The following is a 27091-nucleotide window of genomic DNA, read 5'->3' as shown; positions in this document are numbered from 1 at the left end:
CTGTAGCTCATCCCTCCATGTTTATCCAGAGACCTCCCCATGCTCTCTCAACCAGGGGGCCCTATACTTACTCTCTCTTCTTCTCCCCTCTCCAATGTGATGTTTCATGCAACTGTATTAAATTCATTGAACAATGTTATCACCATCATGAATAATTGTTATAAAATTAACCTGTTGTTTCGCCAATGATTGTTCAAATGCAATAAATGTACTGTACTCCAACTGCCAAACATGATCACACTGCATTGGGCATATGCATTTAGACTTAACCACCACTGGGCAAAAAAGCACTATCCGGTGACTCAACTAAAGTTAACGGTTATTACTTGTCAATGTTCAGCCTTGAAAAGGACCCCTGAGGGTGGAAACACTTGACAGCTACACAAATGCACACTTGTTTCACCCATAAAACCAACAATGTCCTATTCATTATTAGAGAGCACCTGCTCTCACCTTAACTATAATACCTGGCGCCTAGTGTGAAGGGTATCAAACCCCAATTGCCACTTTCAAGCCAAGGACAGAAGCAGAACTGTCCCAAGCAAACCCCACCACACGCAGCAGGCTATACCACAACCACTAAATGGAGCGCAGAATCCTGCGCTTCTAGTGCTCCAACTAGATTAATTCAATACCATGATATAAGCGTAATATGGTGGCTACCCTTGAAGAAACATCTGAGTGCAATACATGGCTACCCTTACAATTCAACTACATAGGCTCCCTTCACAACTCTTCTAGGTGCAAAACATTGGCTAACCTTCACAATTATTCTGAGTATAATATGTGGGCTAACCTTCAAGATTCTTCTAGGGGCAGTACATTGGCTAACCTTCATCATCTTCTAAGTGCAGTACATGGGGAAATCTTCACAGTTCTTCGAGTGCGATACAATGGGTAACATTCACAATTCTTCGGAGATTGATATGCGGGCTTGCCAGCAAGATTCTTTTAGGGGCAGTAAATTGGCTAACATTCATCATCTTCTAAGTTCAGTACATGGGGAAATCTTCACAGTTCTTCGAGTGCGATACATTGGCTAACCTTCACAATTCTTCGGAGATTGATATGCGGGCTAGCCTTCAAGATTCTTCTAGGGGCAGTACATTGGCTAACCTTCATCATCTTCTAAGTGCAGTATGTGGGGAAATCTTCACAGTTCTTCGAGTGCGATACATTGGCTAACCTTCACAATTCTTCGGAGAGCAATGGAGTGGCTAGCCTTCGCAATACTTTGAAGTGTAATACATGGGCTAACCTTAACAGCCCTTGTCAGTGTGATACACTGGCACACATTGGGTTTTAAGCATGGGGAAACACATGGAAAAAAGCATTACTCGGATACCACTCCCTCCAGTTCTCAATCCATAGGGAGACCCAAGAAAAAGAGGTACTCTGGGATTTCTGAGGAAAGAATATTGGAAGTCTTCAACAAAGCCAAGGGGGATGAAGTAAAGAGGGGTAGACACAAAAGTTCCCCCTCTTTCCCATCATGTTCTTATTCAACCGAGTCCCTGTGTCCCCTAAAGAACACGACAATACATTCATAAGGAGGCAGTAGCCTCAGCATTGTTTCAGGTGGCAGACTATATGGGAGTCAGACACTCTACCAGTGGAGACAGCCACCAGGATTCCTCCCCCTGAATCTAAGGGTGCCCTGAGTTTCTGGCTAAGTTGTATCCTTTGCAGGGGGGAGAGAAGTGCATGCCTTGGGTGGTGCAAGTGGGCATTTTTCTTCCTAGCCTGGTGGCCAGGTCTTCTATGGCCCTTGAAAAAGCCATCAGGCATACTATGGATAAGACAGTGGATGGAGCTGCAAAGAAAGCATATGGAGGTGCTCATCTTGCCTTACGGGCAACCGTGTATTGGTCTTGTACCGTTGAGACTGTGCTGAGAGGCCTTTGGTCTGTATTCAAGGGACTCCAAAAAGGGGTGGACCCGGTGCCAGTGCTTCAGTCAGTTAGGACCCAGGTGGAAATCCTTCCAGATTTAGCCTAAGATGGAGTAAAGGCCTTGGCAGTGGCTATGGGTTAAACCACTGCAGGCCGGCGTCAATTGCACATAAAATATTGGCACACTGACTTGCATCAGAAGACCACAGCCATGAACATTCAAGGAGCATATGTTGTTTGGGGACTCTTTGGAAGACAAAGTGCCTAAAGTATTGAAGGCAGATATGCATGAGCGCAGGTTTAGGAAGAAGACGGGCTCTAGGCCAAACATATGTTCATCAGCCCCAGGAAGGAGGGCCCCATGTATCAGGTCATAACATACAAAGGTCTACTGTAGTAGAAAGATCAGGATGGGCTCCAAGAAACAGATGCCCCCTTCACCACAAAAACCACAGAAGTGCTGACGCCAGGCCAGTAGGGGGCTACCTGAGATGGTTCTGGCGAGAGTGGCTCGAGCTGTCCCAGAATGTTTTTAGCAACAGGTTTGAAAGATGGGGATACCAGATGGAGAACAACTTCATCCCGAGCCCATTGGGGATTACTCACACCACATAGCCCTCCTTTTTACATGGGCAATGTGTCAAGCCATGTGGGAATTTCTCAGGAGGAAGGCAATACAGTTAGTTCCCAGTAAGGAGAGGGGACAATGGGTGTATTACATTGAAAATGACATGTAGGACCTTGTGCCCCAGTTTTCACCCACACAGCTCCATGGATATGGTTGGACCAGTAGTGCACGTAGCACCACAGGAAGAAACTACTATCGTTACTGCCTGAGGTACACCTGGAACCTTTAATGTGCACGAATAACTAAGTGCAAAGGAATATTATTACAAAACATTCTCATTTTCCAGTTAAAACATTTTCGCTTATAAAATACTCCCATTGGGAATAGGATTTACCTTTTTACTCCCTAAAAAATCATTTTACTCCCAACTTTAAAAAAATGGGCAGTAAAATACACCCATTTCAAAATCTTATCTGTAGCACTGCTTTACCTTCCCAATCACGACTCGGGGTGTAATGCGTGTAGAGGGTCATTCCCATGGTCCAAGAGAGGGATTTCATAGTACCCTTGGACCCTCAGGTTGCAAACTTCAACATTCCCAACTGGTGGAGACATGAGCTGTACCCGAGATTCTCAGTGGAGGAGACAACTTTCAGTTCAGAGCACTCACCTTTGGAGTGCCTTGAGGCTTATGGGTTAGAAGCGCTATAGAAAAGAGCAGATAGATTGTACTCAGGAGCCAGGATCTTTGCGAAGGTCATTGGTCCAATAGTAGCATATCTGCATCTCTGGTATTTCAGTATCTAGACAACGTACTGATGCATCACATTTGACCTCTCTGCAGGACCTTGGAGAGGCTGGACTTCCTCATCAACTGGGACATTCCTTCAAAAGATCTCCAATTTATTGGGACCTGGTTCTGGACTCAGAAGTACAGGTTCTTGCTTCGAGAATCCAGAGCAATCAGATTGCAGGACTACCTATGGACGCTTCTGGCCTTCTCCCAGTGATCAGCAAAGGGGTTCCTCAGAGCACAAGGGCAAATGGCCTCTTGTGTGTTCCTAGTTCCATGGGTTCACCTTCATATGAGACAACTGCTATGTCATCTTTGCTCATTTTGGAAGGTGAAAGACCAAGTCTTCGAAACAGGACTCCCAGTGACCTCATCACTGAAATTCAATCTGCAGTGATTGTGGCTTCAGCGGGTCTATCTTCTGAAGGGTTTCCCATTGAATCAGGCCTTGCCGACCATTCTCACCACAAATGCCAGAATAGTGAGCTGGGGGGCATGGTAGGACTTCAATTAGACCAGGAAGAATGGTTGGTTTGGGAGGCATCCCATTCCACCAATTGGAGGGAACTGCTAACTGCATATCAAGCAATACAAGTATTCTCTCCAACTTTACGGGAAAGGCAGTATTGCTCCAAATGGACAATACCATGGCAGTCTCATATCAATAGACAAGGGGGATCCCACTCCAGTTCACTGAGTCTTCTAGCAACGAAGCTGGGATTTTGGCCAGAGAATAACCGCCTTTTCCTCAGAGCAGTTCACGTCAGGGGCCTGGACAACGTGTTAGACGACAAGCCGAGTAGAATTGTTCCATCAGCGGAATGAGAACTGCAGGGGTCGAGGGGAGGCTCCTCAGCATGCACAAGAAGTTCAGGACCCCTTGATCTCAACCTATTTGCCTCACCTCAGAAGACGAATATGACCACATTTTGCGTGCGTAGGTCCCTCATCAGTGGGCATTGCGGATACATTATCTGGCCATTCCTTGGCCTAAGGGCCTACTGTATGCATTCCCTCTACTGCCTTTTATTCCAAAGGTGGTTTGAAAATAAGGGAGGGGGTGGGGGAGGGGTTTGAAGCAGCAGTTATCGTAGGGGGGGTCCTCTTCTGGCCCAGCAGGGGTTGGTTTCCCCTTCTACTGGATATCGCAGTGACACCGGTTTTCCTCCTTCCAAGACAACCAGTGCCCGTCCTAGAGGATCAAGGAGGAGTATTCTGGCTTGTGGGTTTAGAAATTAAGTGGGAGATGTTGCAGAGGTAGGGTCTGTTCCGGTTAATAGCTGAATCAATTCAGATGGATAAGTGGCCTTCTTCAGTGAAAGCTTACAACAGACACTGGCGGGTGTTTCATGGTTGGTGCACAGTGTCCCTGCAATTTGTACAGGAGGCTTTGACCTGGGGCTTGCCGTCTCCACCTTAAAGGAGAGAAGCCTGCAATTAGAATATTTTAGGAGTCAGAGGGAAAGGGCTCGCAAGAGGTTACTTTTGTGGATAGTCTGTTGAGAGTTTTTCTCAAGGCAATCAAGTGCCCACTTCAGGGTTACCTCTGTGGGGCCTCCCCTCCGGCCCCCCCTTCCACCCCCCAAGTATTGAAGGCTCTAAAGTCTGCTCCCTTTGAGCCTATGCAGGAAATCCCTTTAAAACTCCAGCCCGACAGTGTTTTTGGTGGCCAATGAGGCAGGTGAAAATGTGTGCGTTAAACTGAAAATCCCCCTTTTTGCTAGTTCAAGAGGAGGCCCTCATCCTTGGGTTTGACAAGGCTTTTCTCCCTAAAGTGGTTTCCAAGTTCACGTTTCTCAAGAGGTAATTCTTCCATCTTCCTTTCCCAATCCATCTTCTCGGGAGGAATTGGGCTGGAGCCACCTGGGGTTTAGGAGGGTGCTCTTGATCTATTTGGAGCGCTCATGGGCCTTCAGGAGATCTGAAATGCTTTTGGGGGGGGGGGGGACGGCTTGGTTCCAAGGCAATGGTCCCCACAGTAAGCCAATGGCTTAGAGAAGTCATCTGTATTGAATAGCAATCCTTAGGTACAACTTCGCGCTAGGAGTCCAGGACCAGTCCACTAGGGCAATGGCTGCTTCCGAGGCAGAGGGTGTTTATTCAGGATATTTGCAGGACTGCCACGTGAATCCATCCCATCACATTAATAGAGCACTATTGTCTAAACTTACACAAGCAGGGGATGCTTTTGGAACAGGTATCCTGAGTGCGGGTATCCTCTGAACTCAATGTTCTCTAGAGATTTGCTGTTAATAAAATGTTGCTGGGTGGTGTGCATGGCATTAGTGTTCTGTGTGGGTAGTGTGCATGGCATCAGTGTTTTATGTGTTCTTTTAAATCCATTCAGCGCATTCAGTTAGTATAACTCACAAGTAAGTACTAAGACGAGGAAGAGCGATGTACAGGTAATGTGGGGATTACTAACCCTGTATTCCAACCGCTTAATGATTTGGGTGTCACATACACTAATTACGCAGATGACACCCAAATCCTCATACCTATCTCTGGCTCTTATGACACTGACACCAACCCTCTCAACACTATCTACCATACCATTCAAGCCTGGATGGCCCAACACGGCTTCTGCCTGAATGATGATAAAACAGAACTTCTCCTCATGGGCTCCCAACCCCGTCTCAATAAACTCTCTAAATCTTTCCATTCTTTCAACATTGACGGAAACAATATCAAGTTTTTGAAAGAAGTAAAAACCCTAGGTTTTTCCCTTGACTGTACCCTTACATGACAAGTTAACGCCACGGCCTCGGCTGCAGTTTAGCCATCCAAGCTCATCAATGCTTGCCGGCCCTTCCTCTTACCTGACAGCTGCGTCACTCTTGCGAGAGCTCTGATCTTGTCGAGACTGGATTCCCGAAATGCCATTTTTGTGGGTACTAAGACCCAGAACAACTGCAGGTTATTCAAAATAATGCCCTGAGAGCAGCTCTCAATATTCCAAAAATGACTCATATTTCATTGATCAGACGGAACACCCACTGGTTACCTATACAGGAGATAATCTGCTTCAGAACACTCTCTGTAACCCACAAATGCCTACACAATCAAGCCCCTAAATACCTCATAGATAAACTCAAGCCCAAAGACTCCAAAAGACCTACACGCAAAGCCTATGAGCATTGCCTCATCACTCGGCGATTCAAGCTACAGAACGCAGGTGGCAGTAGCTTCCGAGCGGTAGCAGACAGGCTTTGGAACAACCTAGCAGTAGCTCTCAGGTTGGAAACCTCTTATTGGACCTCCTGAAAACACCTCAAAACGTGGCTATTTACACAGGAGTTACAAAAATAACTGCACGATCCTATTCCTCAACTTAGCCACTATCTACTGAGCACCTGCTCACCTAAGTAACCTTAGAAGCTCTGCTTTTTTGCTTTTCCCCTGGAAGTCTGCAACCTAGCACGCTCAAGTAACCACTGTATCTGATGTCACATGTGCAAACTATGTAACCATGGAACTCGCGTATCTGTGTAACGTTCAGCGCCTCGATGCGCCCGGACAGGGTGTGCTATGTACATCGAAAAATAAATAAATAAATAAATAATTTCCCGCGTTGCTCCTAGGTCAACCCTTCCTCTTCTCAGTACTTGCACCCCGCCTCTCCCTCCCGACATGGATGAATGAAGATTACTGGTAAGTAAATGCCACATTATAAACAGGATTCCAAGCCTCAGAATATATATATTTTTTTAAAACAGTCCCAGTGGAGTCTCTCCGGAATGTTATGTGCCATGTTCATGCCACTGCACCCAATTGCCAAGAATATGGTTTTCATTTTGCACACAAAAAATGCATTCTGGGACTTGTAGTATTGTTTAGCACAGAGTAACAATGATTTGTAAAGGAAACGCACAGGACTAGAAAGGTGGCGGCCTGCTGAAGAGTAATCAGCGTATCGACACCTGCTACCTTAAGAGGGAGCTCTGAATACAATGCAGCTTCCTCCTCTTATGCGGGCTGATTTTATCTCAAGAAAAATGAAATAGAGGGTGGGTTCATGCCCTCACTGCAAAATCAAATGTGTGTAACCTGAAGCAGAGCTGGTAGAAGTCTAACGGGTCGCCCAGCTCCTGATTGATATGATTGATAAGCACGAGAGCCGCTGAGAAGGGCAAACAACTGCTGTTACACAAGCAACAGACTGTGAAGTTTGCATAGTGCTCTGTGTAAAGGCATGACTACTAGAGTCATGTGTGGGTTAGTGAAATGAACTAAATATTCATAGCCTCCAGGTACACTTTCCAGAGACTGGTGTGTTCTAAATTATTAGGGCATGAAAGAAAAAAAGAAAGTTGCTTTTTTTCTTTGCATCATACATGCTTTGTAGCAGATCTTCAAAACGTGAACTTCTATGAGTTTGACAAATATATTACTGTTTGACAAAAAAGAACTTTCTCGGAGAAACTTTTGTTTGGCAGTTACGGTTATGGAATGTGAACGTTTGAAGGGAACATGGAGCGCTCTTTTGACGGAATGATGGTATAATCGGAGCTCCAGTTCCCCTTGCCACGCGTGAGAAGGGCACCCAGTACTGTTTTCTTTTCACTGGAATTCTGGAACTTGTGGTTTTCCTAAATTTAAAAATGGGACAGTAAAAACTACAAGTACCAGAATTCAAAGCATAAAAACAGTACTGCATGGCCGTCTCACGCATGGCAAGAGGGCTCTTCAGCGTGATGACCTGTGTCATCAGTTATCACTACAGCGTTAATGTCTACTTAATTAAAAGCGTTTGTCCAGCAAGGCAACAAGTAGAAGAAGCGAGTCCACCACTTGGAGCCATTATTTGCATCTCACACTTTGAAAAAATCGAGGCTTTGAAGAATATGAAGGCGGTGGATCCACGCATGACAACTGCACCACAATGCCCTGTGGCCGACCCCTGCCTGCATCCCACCACCACCATGCCCCCTCCCCCTGCCCAACCCCTCTCCTCGTCGCCCAGTCCAGTTTTTTGTTTTTACAACCATGGTTGGGATCATGGAGCATGCAATTTCAATGAACGTGTCCTCATTATAGGTCCGGGCATCAAGAGTGGCTATGGTGGAGGGTGCCCTTAATTGATGCCATGGGGCCATTTGCCAGCAGTGGAAATCACGACAAGACGACAATCGTGGCTCGCCCATCCAAAGGCTCAATCCTGATATGAGGGCTTCTGGCACGGGCTGGTTTCTTTTCTTCCCTCTCTTCCCTCCCATAAGCAAAAACCTTGGACAAATGCCATATCAACAGATGGGAGCAGGGGGGGGGGGTACAATTGGCCCCCAGAAGAAAGCGCAGAACTCACTTGGAGAGCGAGGACAGGTTCTTCGTGCAGCACCCCCGGCTGGCCATTTCGGCATGTGTGCGCCAGCCCGTCGGTTGGCAGGGCAGCTTTGAAAGCACTGGCGCGAGAGACGCGGGGGACTGCCCCAGCCCTTTCGGACTGCGGTTCGCGCTCTCTACATCTGCACATAACTGTTTGCTCGGCCCCGGAGCTCTATGACGGCAGTGTGAGTGCAGCCAAGAGCCCCTCCCCCGGCCGTGGATCATATGATCCCGGGCTCTTTACTGTATTCTCTGTAAGAGGCGTCCTTTGTTGTCAAATCGCATCCTCCAAAGGCTGGAATCCCAAATCACCGCAGCGTTGGACTACGCGATACCTGGTAGCAGGGCCAGTGTTGCCCGCGCCTTTGCATAATAGGCGCTATTGTTCCGAGGTGTTTATATGCGCCAGTGCCTGGGTCGGTATCCGCAAAGGTGCTTACTTAAGAACAAAATGTCTGCCTCTCTCACACACAAAAGTACAGTTGCACTAGATATGGGTCGGCCTGACGTGTCTCTGCTGTCTTTAATGAGCTTACTATGTCGTTTTCAGTAGCACCAAACGCTTTGCGCTTAACGTTGGCGCCAGATATTTGGAGGACATCCCAGCCTTGGACAGCATATGTGAATGTTAAAGGTTACTTGTACCGCGCGCTTATACCACCGCAGTGGTTTCCTGGCGCTCGTATGACACGAATTCATGGGTACAGACGAGCAAGCAGCCAAGATGGCAAAAGCCCCATAATTAGCATTTGTGCTCCACCACAACCAGAAACCCAGCTCACGTCCCAATTGTTGCAGACATGGCAAAGTGAGATAAAAAAAATGTCCCCAGAATTCGCTAAGAGAGGATGACGCAGGGCCCAGTCTGCCTGCATTGTAGACACGTGGCCCTGCATCTTCTCGCACGTGCGTTAATGTTTGGCTTTAAAGAGCAAAAATGATCCTGCCCCTTCAAATGCACAATAGTGAAAGACTAGAAAACCTCTTTTGCATTTAGCTAATGGGTTTGGCAGATGTGTTGACTTAAAGACACACAACACACAAAAAATGCAAAGAGAACTGTGTGAAAAGGTCACCTGCTTGTAGTCATTGTTTGACACGAGCATGCTGCTTGTCATTCATTATGCATGCTGCAAAGATCATTTAAAGTTCCACAAAAAGTGAACCATTTTTGTGTCCACGTAGTGTGAACATAAACGATACTATTTTAAAATAGAGTTTTATTCTGTCACAAACTTTAATTGTTTAATAGAAAGCAGAGGTTGGGTAAGTATCTGGAGCTCTGTGGGCAGTGTAGGTACAAATACACCTCCCCCCAATTCTTATTATCCAGTAGTCAAACTTATTAGGAGGGCTGGTCACCGACAATACAGCATTGCTCTCCCATAGTGTTGCCTGTTGCCGTCGAGCCAAGAGAGCTTCCCGTTTAAATGTTCTGCTGATCACAAAGACATGATAAAAGGGATGAGCAGGGCCCCCACCCCAGGCCATGCTTAATGAGCTGGGTACCCTCCGTATCATTCGCATGAGATCTAGGTCTGGGCAAAGCCTAGTAGGACCGTTTTAGGCCACTCCTCCGCAAGGCCACTTTCTGGCAGCGTGCCATATTCGCGGTTCCCCCTGCACTCCCTCTCCCCATGGCACGGCCAACCCTCCACTACCCAATTCCTCCCAATGCATGCCCCCTGATGCCCCATGTACCCGCTCCTCCGTTTGTATTGCAGCGACCACCAGGGTGGAGGGAGATTTACTTTTGCACATCAAAGTACAGACAGCAGCGCTCTTTTTTGCTTCCGTGTCTACCCTTGTGGCCTTCAAACGGCAAACAGAGTCTGTATCGAAGTAATGTTCCTGGACGTATGTACGCTGCAGTTGTTCTGGTGCGGCTCTAGCTTAGCATGTGATACAGTAGCTCTGCATATGAGAGTTATAACTTACAACTTTATATGCCAGGCTTCACATGGCATAGGAACACTGCATCCGACAAGGGAAGGCTCAATATAGTCATTTGGGGCTCTGAAGCAATGCCCAGTGCCTTCCAAACAGCACTAAATAATGTACTGTATAGATCTGGTACTTCACAGATTAGGGTGTACCTGTCATATGCCAAGAGTATCCAGGTAAGGGAGGCTGCAGTTGGGTTGTCAGACATTAACCTGTGTCTATGACGAGCTTACGGTGGCTGCAACAGGCCAATGCAAAGTGAAAGTTATGCTCGACCATACCTAGCCTTATGAAGGTTGTCACTGGCCACAAAATCAAATTTCGCTCCATGGCCCCCAAATTCTGAAGTGATGATTTGTTATTTATATAGCGCTTTACAGAGAACATAAATACATACAATATCACCCAACCAAAGTTGGTACTCATTTATCGACCTTGGAAGAATGATAGGCTGAGTTGGCCTTGCCGGGATTTGAACCTGCAGCCTATAGATCACACACAGACCGCAGCAGCGAGTGCTCAAACCACTGAGCTATCTTACTGGCAAATTAGTACACGTGCGCTTCCTATTAAAAAAGGATGACTCTGATTTCTACCACATAAACGTTGCCCTATCATCACACTCCCATCCTTTGGGCACTGTGCCATAGTGGTCTGCATTGCCATTCATGTGAGAATGAGTTAGGAAAATGTGCTATATATCAGCCTTGCTGCTTTTCCAATCCACCATCTGCAGCTAATACAAAATTGTGGCAGTACGGCTGCTGAATGGATTATGCCAGCTATGCCATGTGTTGACCTCAAAAGGAGCCTTCCATTGGCTCCCTGCCTCAGAATGAATCAGCTTTGGAACTGCACACTTCTCTTGTTAGGGATAGCTCCAAACCACTTGTCGGAAAAATTATCCACAATTGGCCTGCTCATACTTTGCGCAGAAGTCTTCATGGTTTGTCTGGGAGCATAGCTCAGGGGCAATGCGTTTGTCTAGGAAGCAAGACAACGCAGAGCATCAAGGGTTCAAATCCAGCTCCTGTACTTAGAGGCTGGTCTCGGCATGAAGCGCAATATAAAAGCTCAATTCTTTTTTATAGTTACCACTAAGAACATACTCCATTCCAACGAAGGAAGACCTTTTGTAGTACAGGCTGCTTCTGCTTGGAATGCAGTTCTTTTGAAGATGGTGTCTTTGGGCTCCAACCTCCTCTCCCTGTATAAACTCAAATTGCTCCTAGTAGTCTGATTAGGTCATTTGTAGGTCACAGATGCCAAGAGACCCATTGCCAGTACATTGTGTGGCCTATGAATGTACTCAGTCCGTCAGCTTCAAGAACTGGGTATGTGAGGCTGTAACGGTGCTGCACCTGGGCATATGAGAGCTGTACCCTTATTGTACTCGGTCTGGGATTGGGATGCTATAGCCACTATGTGAGGCGGTAAAGGCATATGATCGCTCTGCATGAAGAGTTGTGGTGTCTGTCCCTGGCATATGTCTGCGCACATGGAAAGATAATTTGCAAATTAGGCTTGGTCCCACCCCAAAGGAGCAGTCCAGCCCGAGCTGCTTGGTCACATCCCTTCTACATGGGACCACAAGCATCCCCAGCCGTGTTCTGGCCTCATTGGTCCTCATCAGTGAGGAGTAGCTTGGGGCTCTAGTCCCAGCAGGCATGGGACCCACGTCTGGGCATACCCGTCCCACTCAGGGTGACAACAACAAAACAAAAGAGGTGATGGCTGGAAGGTTTAGAATTAATCTTAACCCCTGGCATTGCTCTAGGCAAATATATGAGACTTATAATGGATATTCATGGATATAGGAAGCTGCAGCTGACCAATAGAGGGCTTTCGCCATTTGCAGTCGCCCCTGGAATAATTACGTCACACTTGTTAGCTTTGTCAAGGCTTTTTTCCTAAGCGCTTGATGTGCCTCATGTTCACCTGCACTGCATAGGCCTTTGAGACGTGCTATTTCCCCAAGAAATGCATGAGTGCGTCCAATCACAATCTCATGCCTGCGAAGGATGAAACTGCGAATGAAAGGGGGCATTAGCATTAACATAAACAAACCTTGAGTATGATAGAACATTCCGTAGTGGTAAGGAGCAGCAAAGTCGGGTAGATAGTTGGGATGAGGGAGAGGGATGGATAAGATGCTCGGGAAGGCATGAGAAGGAAAAGGTGGAGGAGCTATGTGTAAAATTGGACCTCATTTATTGTGGGACTCAATTGTATCCTATGGGTTGTCTCAATAAATGGAGAGATAGCTGGATAGAGGTGCTCGCTGCGCAAAGCCATTAAACGTAAAGAATTCAAGTGGTTCTGTGTTCTAGCACCTTGAAGCATCTCCTGTGCTAGATGGAGATACCAATAATGATCTTGGACCCAAATAACCAGACAGACTCAAAGAATATGGCTAAGTACTACTTCAATAGCAGCATAAGATAAAGTAGGGCAATCTGGTGAACAACAAGCTGTAGTTCACACTCATTATACAAAGGTTTTATACCTCGATATGTGTCATCTATGACGCCATTCTGAATGGCAAACTGCAAAAGCTATTGAAGGGGGATTGGCTAAGGGAACATTGTTACCTATATATCATGTAAGTATTAACAATATTACTGGATGCCCCTTATCTGGTGGGTACGCCTTGAACCACCTTTAAATACGTATAATACTGATTATAGCAGAATAAATGGCATCGGATTAGCCTATGCAACATAGTGTAGCATGTTGCTACATAGACCCTCTAATTGGTTGGCATGATTTCCCAATCTTGGACTTTTGGTTCGTTACCGGCACATAAGCAAAACGAAACTCAGGTGCCGAGAGTAACGTTAGACTTTTTCCTATTTTCCCAATTAGTCCATCATCTCTCATCAGTCCAGCCCTAAGCTACTATTTGCTTCTTATTTGAGAACGGGCAGATTTGCGGATAGCTTCCTCCTTTAGAGATTACTGGATTCCTGCTACTCTACTATTTTTGGAGCTGGATAATTGCTTTATTTCTTTTTAAGCGGACACACATTTACCTAGTCTCTTTTATTATGAAGCCGCCCGTTATTTGTTTTGCTAGTCTTCTTCTTTTCAGAGCTGACGCATTTTCTACTAGCCTCCTTCTTTTTTAGTTTTGGCTATTCGGTAGCACTATATATGTTGCTTATAAGCCAAAACAGCATGGAAAAAGTGAAGGTATGAATGAGAGAGATGGATGTGAGGAGGAACACACTACCTCCATTGGGTGTTTGGATTTGATACCCACCAATTAAATGCCTATAGATGATCCTTCTCTCTCAAAACAGCCCTCCTCACACCCCATCTGGGATCTATTTCAGGTAGTTGTGTGCATTCAATGGGGTGCCAGTGTTATTTCGAAGCAGGCTTGTTGGGTTGTCCATCGGAATTATTTAGCAAAATGTTTTTATTAAACTAAAATTGCTATAAAAAATGGCTTAATTGGGTCTATAAATTGGTACTCACCTCTTTGGTCAAATGTTAATTGGTCTTGTTGCCTCTTTTTTGACTGCATATTATACCACAAAGAGGTAGAGGGTGGTTTGGTTTAAAGTATATATAAAAGGGAGTAGAGGTAAGTGAGAAGGGTGTGCAGGGTCCTCCCCATATTTAGCGCAAACAAATGTGGTCAAAAATATTTTGACCAATTTGCAAGCACCAACATTTTTTTTGTTCTAACATAGATCTTATAAATCCGTTCCTAGTGTTATAGAAACGTCTCAACCAGGGGTACTTTTGGCCATTTGATTTATAAGCAATCTGTGTCTATTCCTTGAACTGAATGTCTGCACAGCTAACAGTTTTGGCTTTTGCATGAGCATCAGATAGGCATTTGCTAGGCATAGCCACAATAATTCCAAGCACTAAGGCCTTTTGCTAGGTGTTGACATTTTGTGGGCCAGCAGGATCAGAAGGGCAGTGCCTGGAAAATGCCTTCCCCATGCCTAGAACAGCCTAAACTATTGGCTTTGCCAGTGCGTGTTCATATTTGGGTTCATCAGCCTGACATGGGCTACGAAGGCAAACAATATGGTTGTGCAGTGCTGCTCTTCTCACGACCACGTGTCTACCTTACAGACGATCATCGTGGGCCTCATTACGAGGTGGGCGGAATGAGTTTAACGGCGCCGGTAATGGGGCCGGTGCCGGTAAACCCATTCCGCCCTATTACGAGGTTGCCTTGCGGGACCCGCTCAGAACTTCTGGTCAGACCAGACGTCCTTTGCGGGTCCCACAAGGGGACCAGGGAGCTACTAACGGCCCAGTTATTGACGGGCCCGTTATTAACTCCATCCCCATTCCCATTGAGCCCTATGGGGGCTCAATGGGAATGGGGAAGGGTTTTTTGAATGAGGAATTACCGGGCCCTCCAAGGTTGGAATGACCCGGTAATTCCTCATTCAAGGAACCCGGACTCGATTTTGGAGGCAGCCATGGCGCTAATAGCACCATGGCTACCTCCAAACTCGTAATGAGGCCCACAGTCTAATTAAATATCACACTTTTAGCCAGCAATAGGTTTAAGAGCGACACTGAGAACGTGTTTGCATTATGTTGACAAAGAACTTTTCAATGGGTATTTGCAATTTGGGCTGCGCTCTTAGGGAGGAAAATGAAAGCATGGCAGCTAGAGTCCCGCAGCGTCCTAAATCACTAACCCAGCAAGAGCCTATAGACTCATGCAATAACCGATGGAGCCAACATGGCACGTTGTCTTCTTTTGAACTGGATATTTGAACTATAGATAGTACAATCTGTAAACTGTGAAGAAACAGGAAGGTCACTTTTAGGAGTCTGATAATCGGAATACTGCAGTGTTCTGCAATCTTTGGCTCTCCAGATGTTTTGGATTGCCAATCCCAGGATCTGCCATCATTGACTATGCTAGCAAGGGTTGATAGGAACTGTAGTCCAACACATCTGAAGAGCCAAAGTTTACAGACCCCTTGCATACTGAGACAGGTAAGTTAATTATTCTATTGGTGTTTGACTATGGCTTTCATGCCCCGGCAGGGGGTGGACATGGCCGGCAACGGCCCGCCATCGCGAGCCATAGTAGGCCCAGGTGAAGCGAGGGCCTCGGCTCAGGCTTTGGTCTGTGTGTAAGCCATTCGCACCCCGGGGTTCATCCGTGGTGTAAATGGCTTTCTTGTTTTCCCCTCTGGGGGAATTTCATGCTGCTTGCGCAGCTAATCTCCCGATGGAAAAACAAAAGATGACTAAGTCCCTATTCAATTTCTTTGGCTATGGCAAGAGCGGGAGGTGTGGCGGACCGGAGCTCAAAGCTCCGGTCGCGCAGGTAAGTGTTGGGGAGAGAGGGAGTGAGGGAGAAGATTTGTTTGGGGGAGTGGAGAGACAACAGGGAGAGGCTCATCAAGCTGGTCGTAGATGGACCAGACAGAGCTCATTTCAAGCGTCTTGACGCGAGGAATAGAACTTCAAGATACCACATTTCAAGTCCCTGGGAAGCACCGTTTCCGAAATGTTTGCACCACAACAGGCAAAACAGCAATGTGGTAACAGATTGACCGGACAAAGCTTATTTTAACCGGCTGGATGGCAGGAACAAAATTTGGGGGACCTAAAAAATCAGGTTTCAAGGCCCTAGAACGCACCACACCAGGGTGAGGCATCATGTGGCGAGAGCACACAGATGCTCCCATTATGTTGCCTCATGGCAATTCCCACCTCCCCTCCACGTCTGCTCGTTGATTGTCAACAATTGATGAGAGTGTTATCATGTTTGTCTACAGAACCTGTGCGACATATGGGCACTTTTTGCTCGTCGTTAATATTATCACTTTTATTTTTTACATTTTCAGCAGATACAATGAATTATCCTGTTACTTCTGGCCCTCAGTGGTTCTTCATAAAAGGATGTTATGTTAAGTGAGCAAGATATGTGCCGCGCACTGCTGCCATTTGCATGATCTCCAGGCGCTGCGGCAGATCTGAAAGTGAGTGGGTGTGTGCGTTTAGTAAGGAGGAGCGGGAAAAGACTCATTGTGTTGTTTTGTGTTAAGGGTGCAGATAGAAAGCACACTGAGCTCTGTATGCATGACATCTTTCGCGTTGTGATCTGTTAGGAGCATTGCGGGCTTTGCACCCAGAGAGGAAACCTTATGCTTTAAGTGTGGATATGTGTGTCCAGAGGCTAGGTATGTCAATAAGCTTTGGAGGTGTATAGTTGGGTTGTTTGGTGAGAGGGTGTATTAAAGTCATTTTGCAGTTTGGCTAGTTTTGCTGGAAGAGTAGATGTTAGAAAGTCCAGCAGTACTTCGAGAACCTGAGTGCAGTGTTCATGGGTGCATTAAGACAAAATGTGTATTGTGGCACAAAGAGTGCACTTCACAAGGGAGTGTTCACACGGTTTTTAGGAATGTGTAATTCTCTCTGAGCAGGCAACGCTGGCGTGAGGCCTTCAGCTGCTTTGTTGGGCCTGGCTTTTACAGTGATTTTGTAGCTCTGCATATCAATGGTGTCCACAAGTCTATGGCCCTCATTCCGAGTTAGGACTACACCATGGAGTAAATAGCTCCATGGTTGGCAACCATGGAGCTATTTACTCCATGGAATACCGGCATGGTGAATGGAGTAATTTCCGGTCCATTCCAAGGTTGGATGGACCGGTAATTCCCCATTCACCATAGCCCTTCCCCATCCCCATTTCTGCCCCCGTAGGGCTCAATGGGAATGGGGAAGGAGGTAATTACGGCACCGTAAATTACGGTGCCGTAATTTACTCCAAGGTCACTTTGCGGGTCCCGTAATTTACTCCTGCTAAAAGCAGGAGGTAAAGAGGGACCCGCAAAGGGAACTCGGAATACGGAGGTAAGGGATTACCGCCATCGGTGCCCTTACAGGCGCCGGTAATCCCTTACCTCCAACCTCGGAATGACCCCCTATAGCAGTTAGGGTCGGAGCAAGTTTTGTTGATCCCCAGCAGGATAGGATTCCAGTCTGGAAGATGATACATCATTGTGTATCATTTTTAGCATTTATCAGACAACGCATGATGGTCCATTAGTCTTAAAGGATACTTGTATGTGCCTCCCTAGTTGTGGGGGGCAGCATGTTTAGAGTTCTTGAATGTGTGCCTTGCAAGTGAGTTGCTTGCTTCCAGGAGAGATTAAGCCATTGGGTTTGATGTTGGTGGGTTCAGGTAAGTTGAGTGGTCATGAAGCTGGTATCCCAGCAGTAATGCTGTAGAGTTTCCCAAGGCGCTCCCGGCTTGGAGAGCAGGCTCTTGGAGTTCGACTGAAGCGGCTTCAGCTTTAGATGTGGACTGAGAGTATTGGGGACCGCTTATGGCTGGGCAAAGATAGGACATCCAGTCTTCTTATCTGTCACTGTTTGAAAGTGGCCTACAATTGACTGTAGGAGTAGAGCATTCGAATGGGAGTGGTCCAGTTGCTGTGTATGTTGATGGTAAGTTTTCCTTTAACACGGGCGTTTGACTGATCCTTGGAGTGGTTCATCCTTGAATAGTCACATGCGTTTGGGCAGCATAGAAGATGTAGATGGCAGCAAGACAAGGTCATGTTTGGTGGGAGAAGGCGATGTCAGTTGTCTTTGTGTCAGTTCTGATGCAACAGTAGCTGTAGATAAATATTTACTCAGGGTTGGCTCCAAGTGAGCCCATCCTGTGTGAATTATTTCATTCCCAAAGGTGTGCAGGGTTGTTGATATTGATAATGATTTGTTAAATAGCGCCTTTGCCAAAGCACTGTACATAGAACATATTTAGATACAATTATCATCCCAGCTGAAGTTGGTCCTCATTTATCAACCTGAGAGGGATAAAAGGCTGAGTTGACCTTGCTGGAATTTGAACCTGTGACTTGCAGATCACACATAGATCACAGCAGCGAGCGCTCAACACGCTGAGCTATCTTACTGGCAAAAGAGATGCTGTTACCTTGATCGGAGGGCTCATAAGTCATGATTCTGTGGGTTGCAGAAAGTGCTTTGGAGGGGATTGACTTTCTGGGGAGAAGGTGATTGTGGAAAGAGCATCAGAACCTTTAGCTGAGGAGGAGGTAGGAAAACAATGATCTTCTGTTGGACTCTGCTCTGTAAGGAATTCATGGTGGCAACAGGAAAGACAGACACAAGTGATCACAGTTCAAGGGTGTTTATTGAACTTTATAATGGGTGAGATAAACGCCTAATATAAACCTAAATCTAAGATGGGAGCAAGCTTCGACCATCAAATAATATTAAGGCAGTCCTAGTGGTGTCTTGTCAAATAAAAAGAGCCTTTACTAAAAGCCAACTATGCCAATACTTACCACTAAATTATAAAAAGAGTGTGGGATAATGTTCACCAGAAAAGAAAGAAGTGTTCACAAAATGATTAGTCAGGATGGTATGGCTGTGTCTCCCTTCCTCACGTTTTTAGCATTTGAAAAGGCAGGACTTCTGAGCACAGCAAGCTCCTGGGCCTCTCCAGCACAAGTCCCACAATTCCAGTTCAACGATACCAGAAACTCCAGAGGATAAGTCTCTTCTCTGCAAAGTCTCTTGCCTTAAAAGGCCTGATCGATCAAAACAACAAACAAAAGTTCCTTCTGTAATCTTGCACCTTGGGTGATTGCTTCTTTGCCCCTTGGATCTCCCTCCACCAGCCTCAGATCCTCCTTGCAACTTGGGCCTCCCTCCGTCGGGTTCACTTCGGCCTTTCAAATGCAGCTTGCAATATTCAAGAGCCTTAATGTCTTTTTTAAACAACTTCTCACTGTGGACAACCCTCAGCCGGGTTCACTCTTGTCGACCCAATGTTCACGGGTATATTACTCTTAACCCCAACTCGCAGCTAGCCCTCAGCCGGGTTCATGTTTGCCAACTACACAGTTTACTTTACTTTATCACAATACGTGATTCACTCTCAATAGCTTTCCCTTTGGTATCCCTCCGTCGGGTTCACATGCCATCTTTAACACAGTTAATTTGGCCTGGCTGCTCACCTACGGCTCACATACATATGGCTCACCTGCTCACATACGAACACTGTCCCATGAACACCTGATCATACTAATATAATGCAGCTAACTGGGAGTATTTTATAAGTGAAAAAAAATGTTGTAACCGGAAAACGAAAATATTTTTGTAATCATTATTTCTTTGCAACTAGTTATTCAGGCACATGAAAAGATACATGTTTACTTATTCCGATCAGGCAGTAATAATAGTAGTTTCTTCCTGTGGCACCACGTGCAGTACGGATCCAAACATGTACATGGATCTACATGGGTGAAAGAGGGAACACGGGATTTTTAGTTGGGAGTAGTTTTACTCCCTGTTTTTATTTTTGGGTAGTATTTGCTTATTTTTAGGAAGTAAAAGTGGCCGATACACCCCTTATCTGTAGTGCTGGATGAAACTATCTCTGATTCACTGGTAGGATATTCTGTGTCTGGGCTGTGTAGTGACAGGTGGAGCAAGAGAGAAGAGGGTGCAGAATGAAAGAGAGACATTATTAAAGCACCCTTGGACCGAAAGAGGGTAGCAGCCTGGCTGAAGGGGGTTCATGGATTAAGAGGTGGTCCTTTCTGGAGGCAGGGGATTATGACAGCTAGAAGTAGGGTGGTAGAGAAGGGGTTGGTGGAGGGCTCCTACCATAGAGGATGAACAGTAGCCAGGAACTGGTGCATGATCAGCGGAGGAGGGGGCCCAAGATTTGAGGATTACAAGGGGGATTGACAAGGGGATGTTGGAGTAAGAAGCTGCTCAGACATTGTGGGAGTGGCCAGTGAGGGAAGGGACCTGCTGTGAGGGGAATGCGTGAGGGGTGTCAAGGGGCTGGGGGATGGCAGGCAGCACGTAGCTCTGCAGATGTTTGGACTACAACTCCCATTATCCCTCACCACTATGCCGACTACGATTGATGGGTTGTTGTAGTCCAAAACATCTGGAGAGCGAAACTTTGCAGACCTCTTTCCTAGTGGGGGGAGAGGAGGAATAGGAAAGGAAGGGCAGGGTATTAGCAACAGAGGATGGGAAATAGTAATACAAGTCAAGTATTAGGAATTGTTTTTGATCTATGTTATACATAACAGGACGACATTTGGACTTTTTCTTTTATAAGGTATGCTCATGTGAAACCAAGATAATATCTGTTTAAGCGCCTTCATGCAAAAGAAAAAAAAGCCTTTTCCTTGGTGCTTGACAGTTGTATTGGTCTGCTGTGGCTTACACAACACAACCTTAGCGGTTGATGGCAGAGAATAAAGAGAACGGGGTTTCTCTCAGTCCAGCAACCCATTGCCTGTTGTGCTTGGGATTGCAGGAACAAGGGAGCAATTATGCAATGATTGCTATGTTTGGACGTTCAGTGCAGCAAGCCAGAGCTGCCCGCTCCCTGTGGGTACTGAACATTGTTCTCTATGCGACTACACACAAACAAAGCAAAGGCCACGTCATGCTGTCAACACCTTTAGTAAACAGCGCCGAACAGGAAGCAGAAGCATATCACGCCTCCAATGCAGTTCTAGAGTTGGGGCAAATACCCATAACCTTTTAAAATGCACCGAGAGACACCTGCTTTCCATCAAGTTTCACCCCAAGTGAGAGATGAAAAGGTTTGCAGGCTCCTTGGTACACCTTCGACTTTCACGTGACACAATAGGAAATTGTACTTCTTGTACAATCAACATAAAACTCTTGAACGACCCAATCATTCATTCTAACTTCAGGCCTTTAATCAGGCGCCCCATCCTTCCATTGATCATGGAGGGTCTACAGCGTGTGCCCGATTCCAGCCTTGCTTCTCCCCCGGAAGGTTTGGCTTTCCCCGCCACCAAAACATAGGCTGCAACAGCTTTGCTGGGCTTTCGTGGCAATACCCTGGCTGCCACGAAAGCCCAGCAAACAGAGCAAGGGAGTTTTGCTCATCATATTGGAGGTCTTGTGGCGTTTGCTACCACTGACCATTGCATCCTCTTGCACAGGTTGTCATCAATGTCCACCTGACCCACACTTTGCTGTGCTGGTTCGAATCATGTTTTATGTGGCAGAACCCAGCAAGTCCAGCTATGGGCATTCGTCTCACTTGCCACTAAAGTTGCCTGCTGAGATCCCCAAGGTTCCCTACTGTTCACTGTCTTTTTAAACATTGATAGGCATGCTTCCATAATACCCCATTAACATCCATTCCTCTATCACACAATTGAGATGTATGTCTCTATGTAATACCAGTGATACACATGAGTCCACCACTAGCATGGTTGTTCCACATTACACCACTGACATTCATTCTTCCATAATGTGCCATTGACATGCATGACTCTTATTACACAATTGGCATGCGTGACTCTGCCTTACGCCATTGACATCCATGCAGGTGTATATCACATATGAGATGAGTGCCCCTTTAAAACCCATTAATGTGCATGTTCCACCAATGACAAGCCTATTCCACGGTGTTCCATTGACATGCATATATAATTGACATAACACCATTGGTATACATGTTCCACCATTCACATGGGTGTTCCACAATTACACCATGGCATTAATACTTCCTCTGTATTACATAACTGACATGCATTACTGTCTTATGCCATTGGCATTCATGCTTGTGTATTACACAATTGGGATGCATGCCACCATGTAACACCATTTGTATGCATGCTCCACCGTTGACTTGGTTGTTTCACATGTACACCACCGAAATTCATGCTTCCGTATTTGTTTGAGTGTGTGATAAAGCATGGCTATTTATTCCTTTTAGGATATGCCAAAAATGCTTTTTTACTTACTTGGCTCCATCGGCAAATCATATACGAACTATGCCAATGATACCCAAATCCTCCTCACCTCTCTGGCAACTATTCTGAAAATACTGGCCCCCTAAGCATTGTCTATTGGACCATCCAGGCATGGATGGCCACTCACTGCCTTTGTTTCAAGGATAAAAAGACTAAGATCCTTCTTGTAGGGCTTTCGACAGTGATCAAGAAGCTCAATGCCCAATATGCCTTTTTTTCAATATTGACCGCATTCGGATCCCGGTGTCCTCCTCGGTGAAGGCACCGGGACTCTCACTGACTTGCCAAGTGAACGCCATTGCTTCCTCGGCTGCCTGCACGACAAAACTGATCAATGCGTCCAGTCTGTAAGGATATTTGGCGTGTTACAGTACACAGTACAGCAATACTGCACAAGTAGCACAATTTTTTTTGCAGCACCACCACCACAAGGGTGCGGTGCATTGCTATATGGGTTAGCAGATTAACAAGGAAAGACAGACTATTCAGTAAAAAACGATTTTAACATATAAGATGCAAATCTATTTTTACAGTTAAAAGCACACGTGTTCATTTAAAAATGCACACTATTTTTCACCTGAAATGCCTATATTGCTAGAGACACATTTGAAAATTAACAGCTAACCTATTAACCATTAACCTGACTAATAAAACCTTATTTTAATATAACCCACTAATAAAATGTGTTCTCTACTGCAGAATTAGGCATACTCTGAAAACCATTTAAATGAGTGTGCAGAGTTTTTTTTTTCTTCTCTTCTCTGCCTGATTATCCGTGTTGTTGTGCACAGTAACTGCAGGAAGGAGGAAGTCAGATTTGCAACAATTGCAAATGTATAAGCGAAGCTATTGTTGAAGAGTAGGAGGATGAGAGATGATGGATTTCATTGGGACACGTCATAAAGAGGGCTGAGAGGAAAGTTTTAGTGGGCAGTAGCAGGGAAAAAGACAGGCAGACATCTTTCTGCACTACTGGGGAGAAGACCTGGCTGTGGGGTCCTGACTAAATGCAGATTCCTGTGTCCTGCTGCAGTCGACATTGGGGAGAGCTGAAAGAAAAACCTTTCCACTGTCTGAGGCAGTCCTATCTGAAAAAGCTGAGAATTCCAGGCAATGACCCCGGCTTGAGAAGGCAAGCGTTCCTTTTTGCTGGAGTTAATCCAAGAGAGCCACATTCACAAAGAGAAGCCTCTGAACAGATAAGGTAATTACATAACTGGGGGAGCTGTGTGTGTGCACGAAAATATGCAGTCAGTGTAGAAAAAATGAAAGTCCCGTGCGTGTCTTAATCAAGTGCTAATGTTGCAATTTGAGTTCTGTTCTCCGCCACGCTCTTTGCAGTGTGACATAGAAAATGCTTTTACTGTACCATTTTATTTATTTCTGTAAAGAATGAGATCATGTCTAAATGCAACTTTTATAATACAGAAAATATTTGAAAACAGACGGATGGTGTACTTACTGTTTATCATTACAGTGCTGTTGATGTGGGGAGATTTTTAAACAGTGCAATGGTCATTTTAAGACAGATGTGTGCATGTCAGAATCAGTATGAATAATTGTGAGTGACTGTAGTATAACTTGTTGGAGGTACATGAGCCAACGGGAAGAGAGACTCTCTGAACATAGCTCCCTACCGTATATAAGGTAGTGGAAATTACCACAAGACTACCACATATAGCTCTCTGTCGTAAATAAGTCAGTGAGTTTGCCCATGGTGGCGCACCAACACTATCATTGGAAAATGTGGTATCCCTAGAATGCAGGTCTGAGGTCTCTCTAGTGATCACACGAAAAATCTAAGCGAAGATAAGGGATTCTGGACATTGGGGCCACAAATAAAACAAGGGAATTATGCTCACCAAAATACCACCAACCACGTATACCAAATATGCAGGTCTGGGTGCTGAAATAATGCATGTCCATTGTATTATTGTTGCACATGGCCAAATCTGAATACAAAGAGTGATTATTGCTAAGTTATTTTTCGGCGGTAATAAAATACCGTCAGGCCCCAAATCTCCACAAAATACCCTACATATTTATGGTGCGTTGCAGGCCGGGAAAGTGATCACAGAGTACCTACTGGGCGTGGCAAGCGTGTCTCACACTGCCATTTGCACATTAAAGGGAACCCATTTTATAATAGCAGTGTGCCACTAAAAACGAATTTCAGAATGTCACAAAGGGAAACCACATTCTCAGATCTAGTGCAATATTTAGAGGCAAAGTTATTTGCACATGGGAATTGGTCTTCGAATACCACGTTAGAATGGAGTAACCGCATTCAAGGTGAGGTGCAGAAAGAAAAACTAGACAATATTTTTGCAGAAGGCAGCATAATTCAGGTCTGCCTTACAAGATTATTGAATGCAGCCGATAAAAATGCAGAGAAAGACTGTTTAATACGGCTATGCGGCAAAATATGGTTTATTTTAAACAAGTCCCTGCGAATGCAAGAGAATGATACTCAGCTAATTAACAGGTTAAAGACTGAATTAGATGGGGCAAGTAAAAATCAGGAAATGTTGAGAGCAGAATTGGATGTATGCCAAAAAGACATGCAATTAAAATGCAGAGACTTTGATACTCAGTTATCCAAAAGCAAGAAACAATTTGAAGATAGTGAGCAAGAATTGACACACTTAAAAGCCTTAGTGGATCACATTAGGCAGGATAAAGATGAGGTTGTTTCAGAAATGCAGATTTTACAAAAAGAACATTGCGAAAAAGAAGGTGATCTCCAGGGTGTAGAACAAGAAATGATTAAAATGATTCAAGAAAGAGACAAAAGAAATAAAGAGTTCAATGAATGCCAAATGCAAATGTGTGACATGCAGGAGGCGATTAATAAAATGAGCGATGAAAATAATTATTTACAGAATGAAGCAACCAGACTCCTTAAAAAGTGTAAGGACTTAGAACAACAAATGTGCATTCCCAGGTCCCAGGAGAGGCGGCAGGGTACCACATTCAATGGAGTGGAGGTGAATTCTAGCTCTGCCCAAAGAGCTAGTGCCCCAGTGACTGGGCCGGTGACTGAACTTGGTTGCAGCGCCCTTGGGGGATTTGATACTCCCATTGGGGGCAGCCACCAATCTCATACACCTGAAAACAGGATTGACTCACAAAATAGTGCAATTCCATGCATTGCAACAAGTAGCCCCATAAAAATAATGAAATCCATTAAAGCCCTGATCAAACCATTTAAAAAGGGAGGTGAATGCTGCATTGAGGATCACTTAGAAGCGGTACATGACATTTTTAAAGCGCTCCAGATACCTAAGGAACAGTACAGACAATATTTTCATTTAACTTTAGATGCCCCGACGGCCAGCATCATAAGGGGATTAAATGAACAGCAGAATATGACATGGCTGGAGTTTGAAAAAGAAATTAGGCGTCATTTTTCTCCTTTTCAGTCATTGCAGGAGGCAAAGAAAGTCGCGTACACTATTACTGCTGGACCTAATACATCCCCTCGCCAATTTTTACAAGACTTAAAAAGAGCATTCTCTCGCTTTGATGTATCTTTTGACTCAAATTCCAATGAGTTTAAAACCGCATACTTCTATGGGCTACAGAAAGACATCATATCCCAATTGGTCCGTGAATTTGACCGTGACAAGTCCCTTGAATGGATTGTACATCAAAGCACCAAGCTATATGAGGTACTCTATTGTCAGGGTAGAGAAAGTGATAAAATGAAAGATACTAGGCCTAAATCTAAAGAACCCTCAGCCACAGTAATGGAAATCAGGTCAGCCAAAATGTCCCTTGAGTCTGCTCAAAGCCAAGGTAAAAATAATGTGACACCTGAACAAAGGGGTAATCAACAAAGATCGCCATTTCCTGTACCAATGTTCCAATCACATGATCCTAGTAATAGAGAGAGCTACATCAGCCCTAGATATTTAGGAGATAGACCCCGGGTAAGATACCGGTCTGATATGGCAGGTATGAACGATAACCAGAGACAAAATCAAGATCAAAGAAATGATGGTCCCTACCAGTCATTGGGGACACAGAGTAGGTTTGATCCCAACACCATGATATATGGTAATCAGGATAGGCCCCGATATGTGGATCGATTTACTGATAATGGAAATCAACATAGGGGCCAGTACCCACAATCTGAGAGACAGGACATGAGGCAAAACGTGAACTACAGTCCACGCCAGTACAATGATTCCCCACCAGGGGACTATAATCAAAGGATGGGTGCAACCCGCTCCCCTCCACAAATGAATCAAGAGTTCAGAAACCATCCCAACCGGTATCAATCACCTGAGAGGTATCAGAATAGATCCAATCAGGGGGAAAACAACCAATATCGACCTAGGCCACAGAAAGAGGATCCTAGAGAGATGGAAAGGTTCCAGTGCCTTGAGGCCCAAGTGAAAATGTTAGCTGAGCAAATAGGAAAGTTCTATACAGCGCAAAAACAACCTTCCAAAGAGGGGGCTGATGGCCATAGCAATGACCGGGGGGCTTCCGAAAAGTGACTAAGTACTCATGATAATCGCAGTGCCAAAATGACAGATTGCTCTGATATAATTTTGCATGACAACTCTGAGGTGACTAATGGATTAAAAATGAAAGTACCAGTAAATGAAATTGTGATAGAAAGTGCAAATACTTCTAAAAAAGAGGTACGGTTTAACTTAGAGCTAAATAAAACAGTAAAGATTTGCACAAATGAAAAAGAAACATTAGGAATTCCAAAAGAACAAAGGGACAGATTTAAGAAAAATGACTCATGCATGGGGAATACCAGTGAACAGGG

General features: G+C 45.2%; 1 protein-coding gene across 14 annotated transcripts in view; it reads right to left on the bottom strand.

Annotated features, from left to right (window-relative positions):
- The window catches only part of CALD1 (caldesmon 1), a 669061-nt gene that overhangs the window by 185462 nt on the left and 456508 nt on the right, over positions 1-27091 (bottom strand). For 2 of the 14 annotated variants that reach the window (XM_069628355.1, XM_069628354.1), the window contains exon 1: positions 8559-8776. The exons of 10 other annotated variants lie outside the window; for them this stretch is intronic. In XM_069628355.1, coding sequence (XP_069484456.1) covers positions 8559-8605 — 47 coding nt within the window. In that variant the 5' untranslated portion in view covers positions 8606-8776. Of the gene's footprint in view, positions 1-8558; positions 8777-27091 lie in introns of those variants that run through there. 2 more of the 14 variants (XM_069628348.1, XM_069628349.1) reach the window with 2 other exon arrangements.

This window comes from Ambystoma mexicanum, chromosome 12, assembly GCF_040938575.1.
Source record: "Ambystoma mexicanum isolate Mex_15411 chromosome 12, UKY_AmexF1_1, whole genome shotgun sequence".
NCBI classification, from domain to species: Eukaryota; Metazoa; Chordata; class Amphibia; order Caudata; family Ambystomatidae; genus Ambystoma; species Ambystoma mexicanum.
This window is presented reverse-complemented; position numbering and strand designations above follow the sequence as displayed.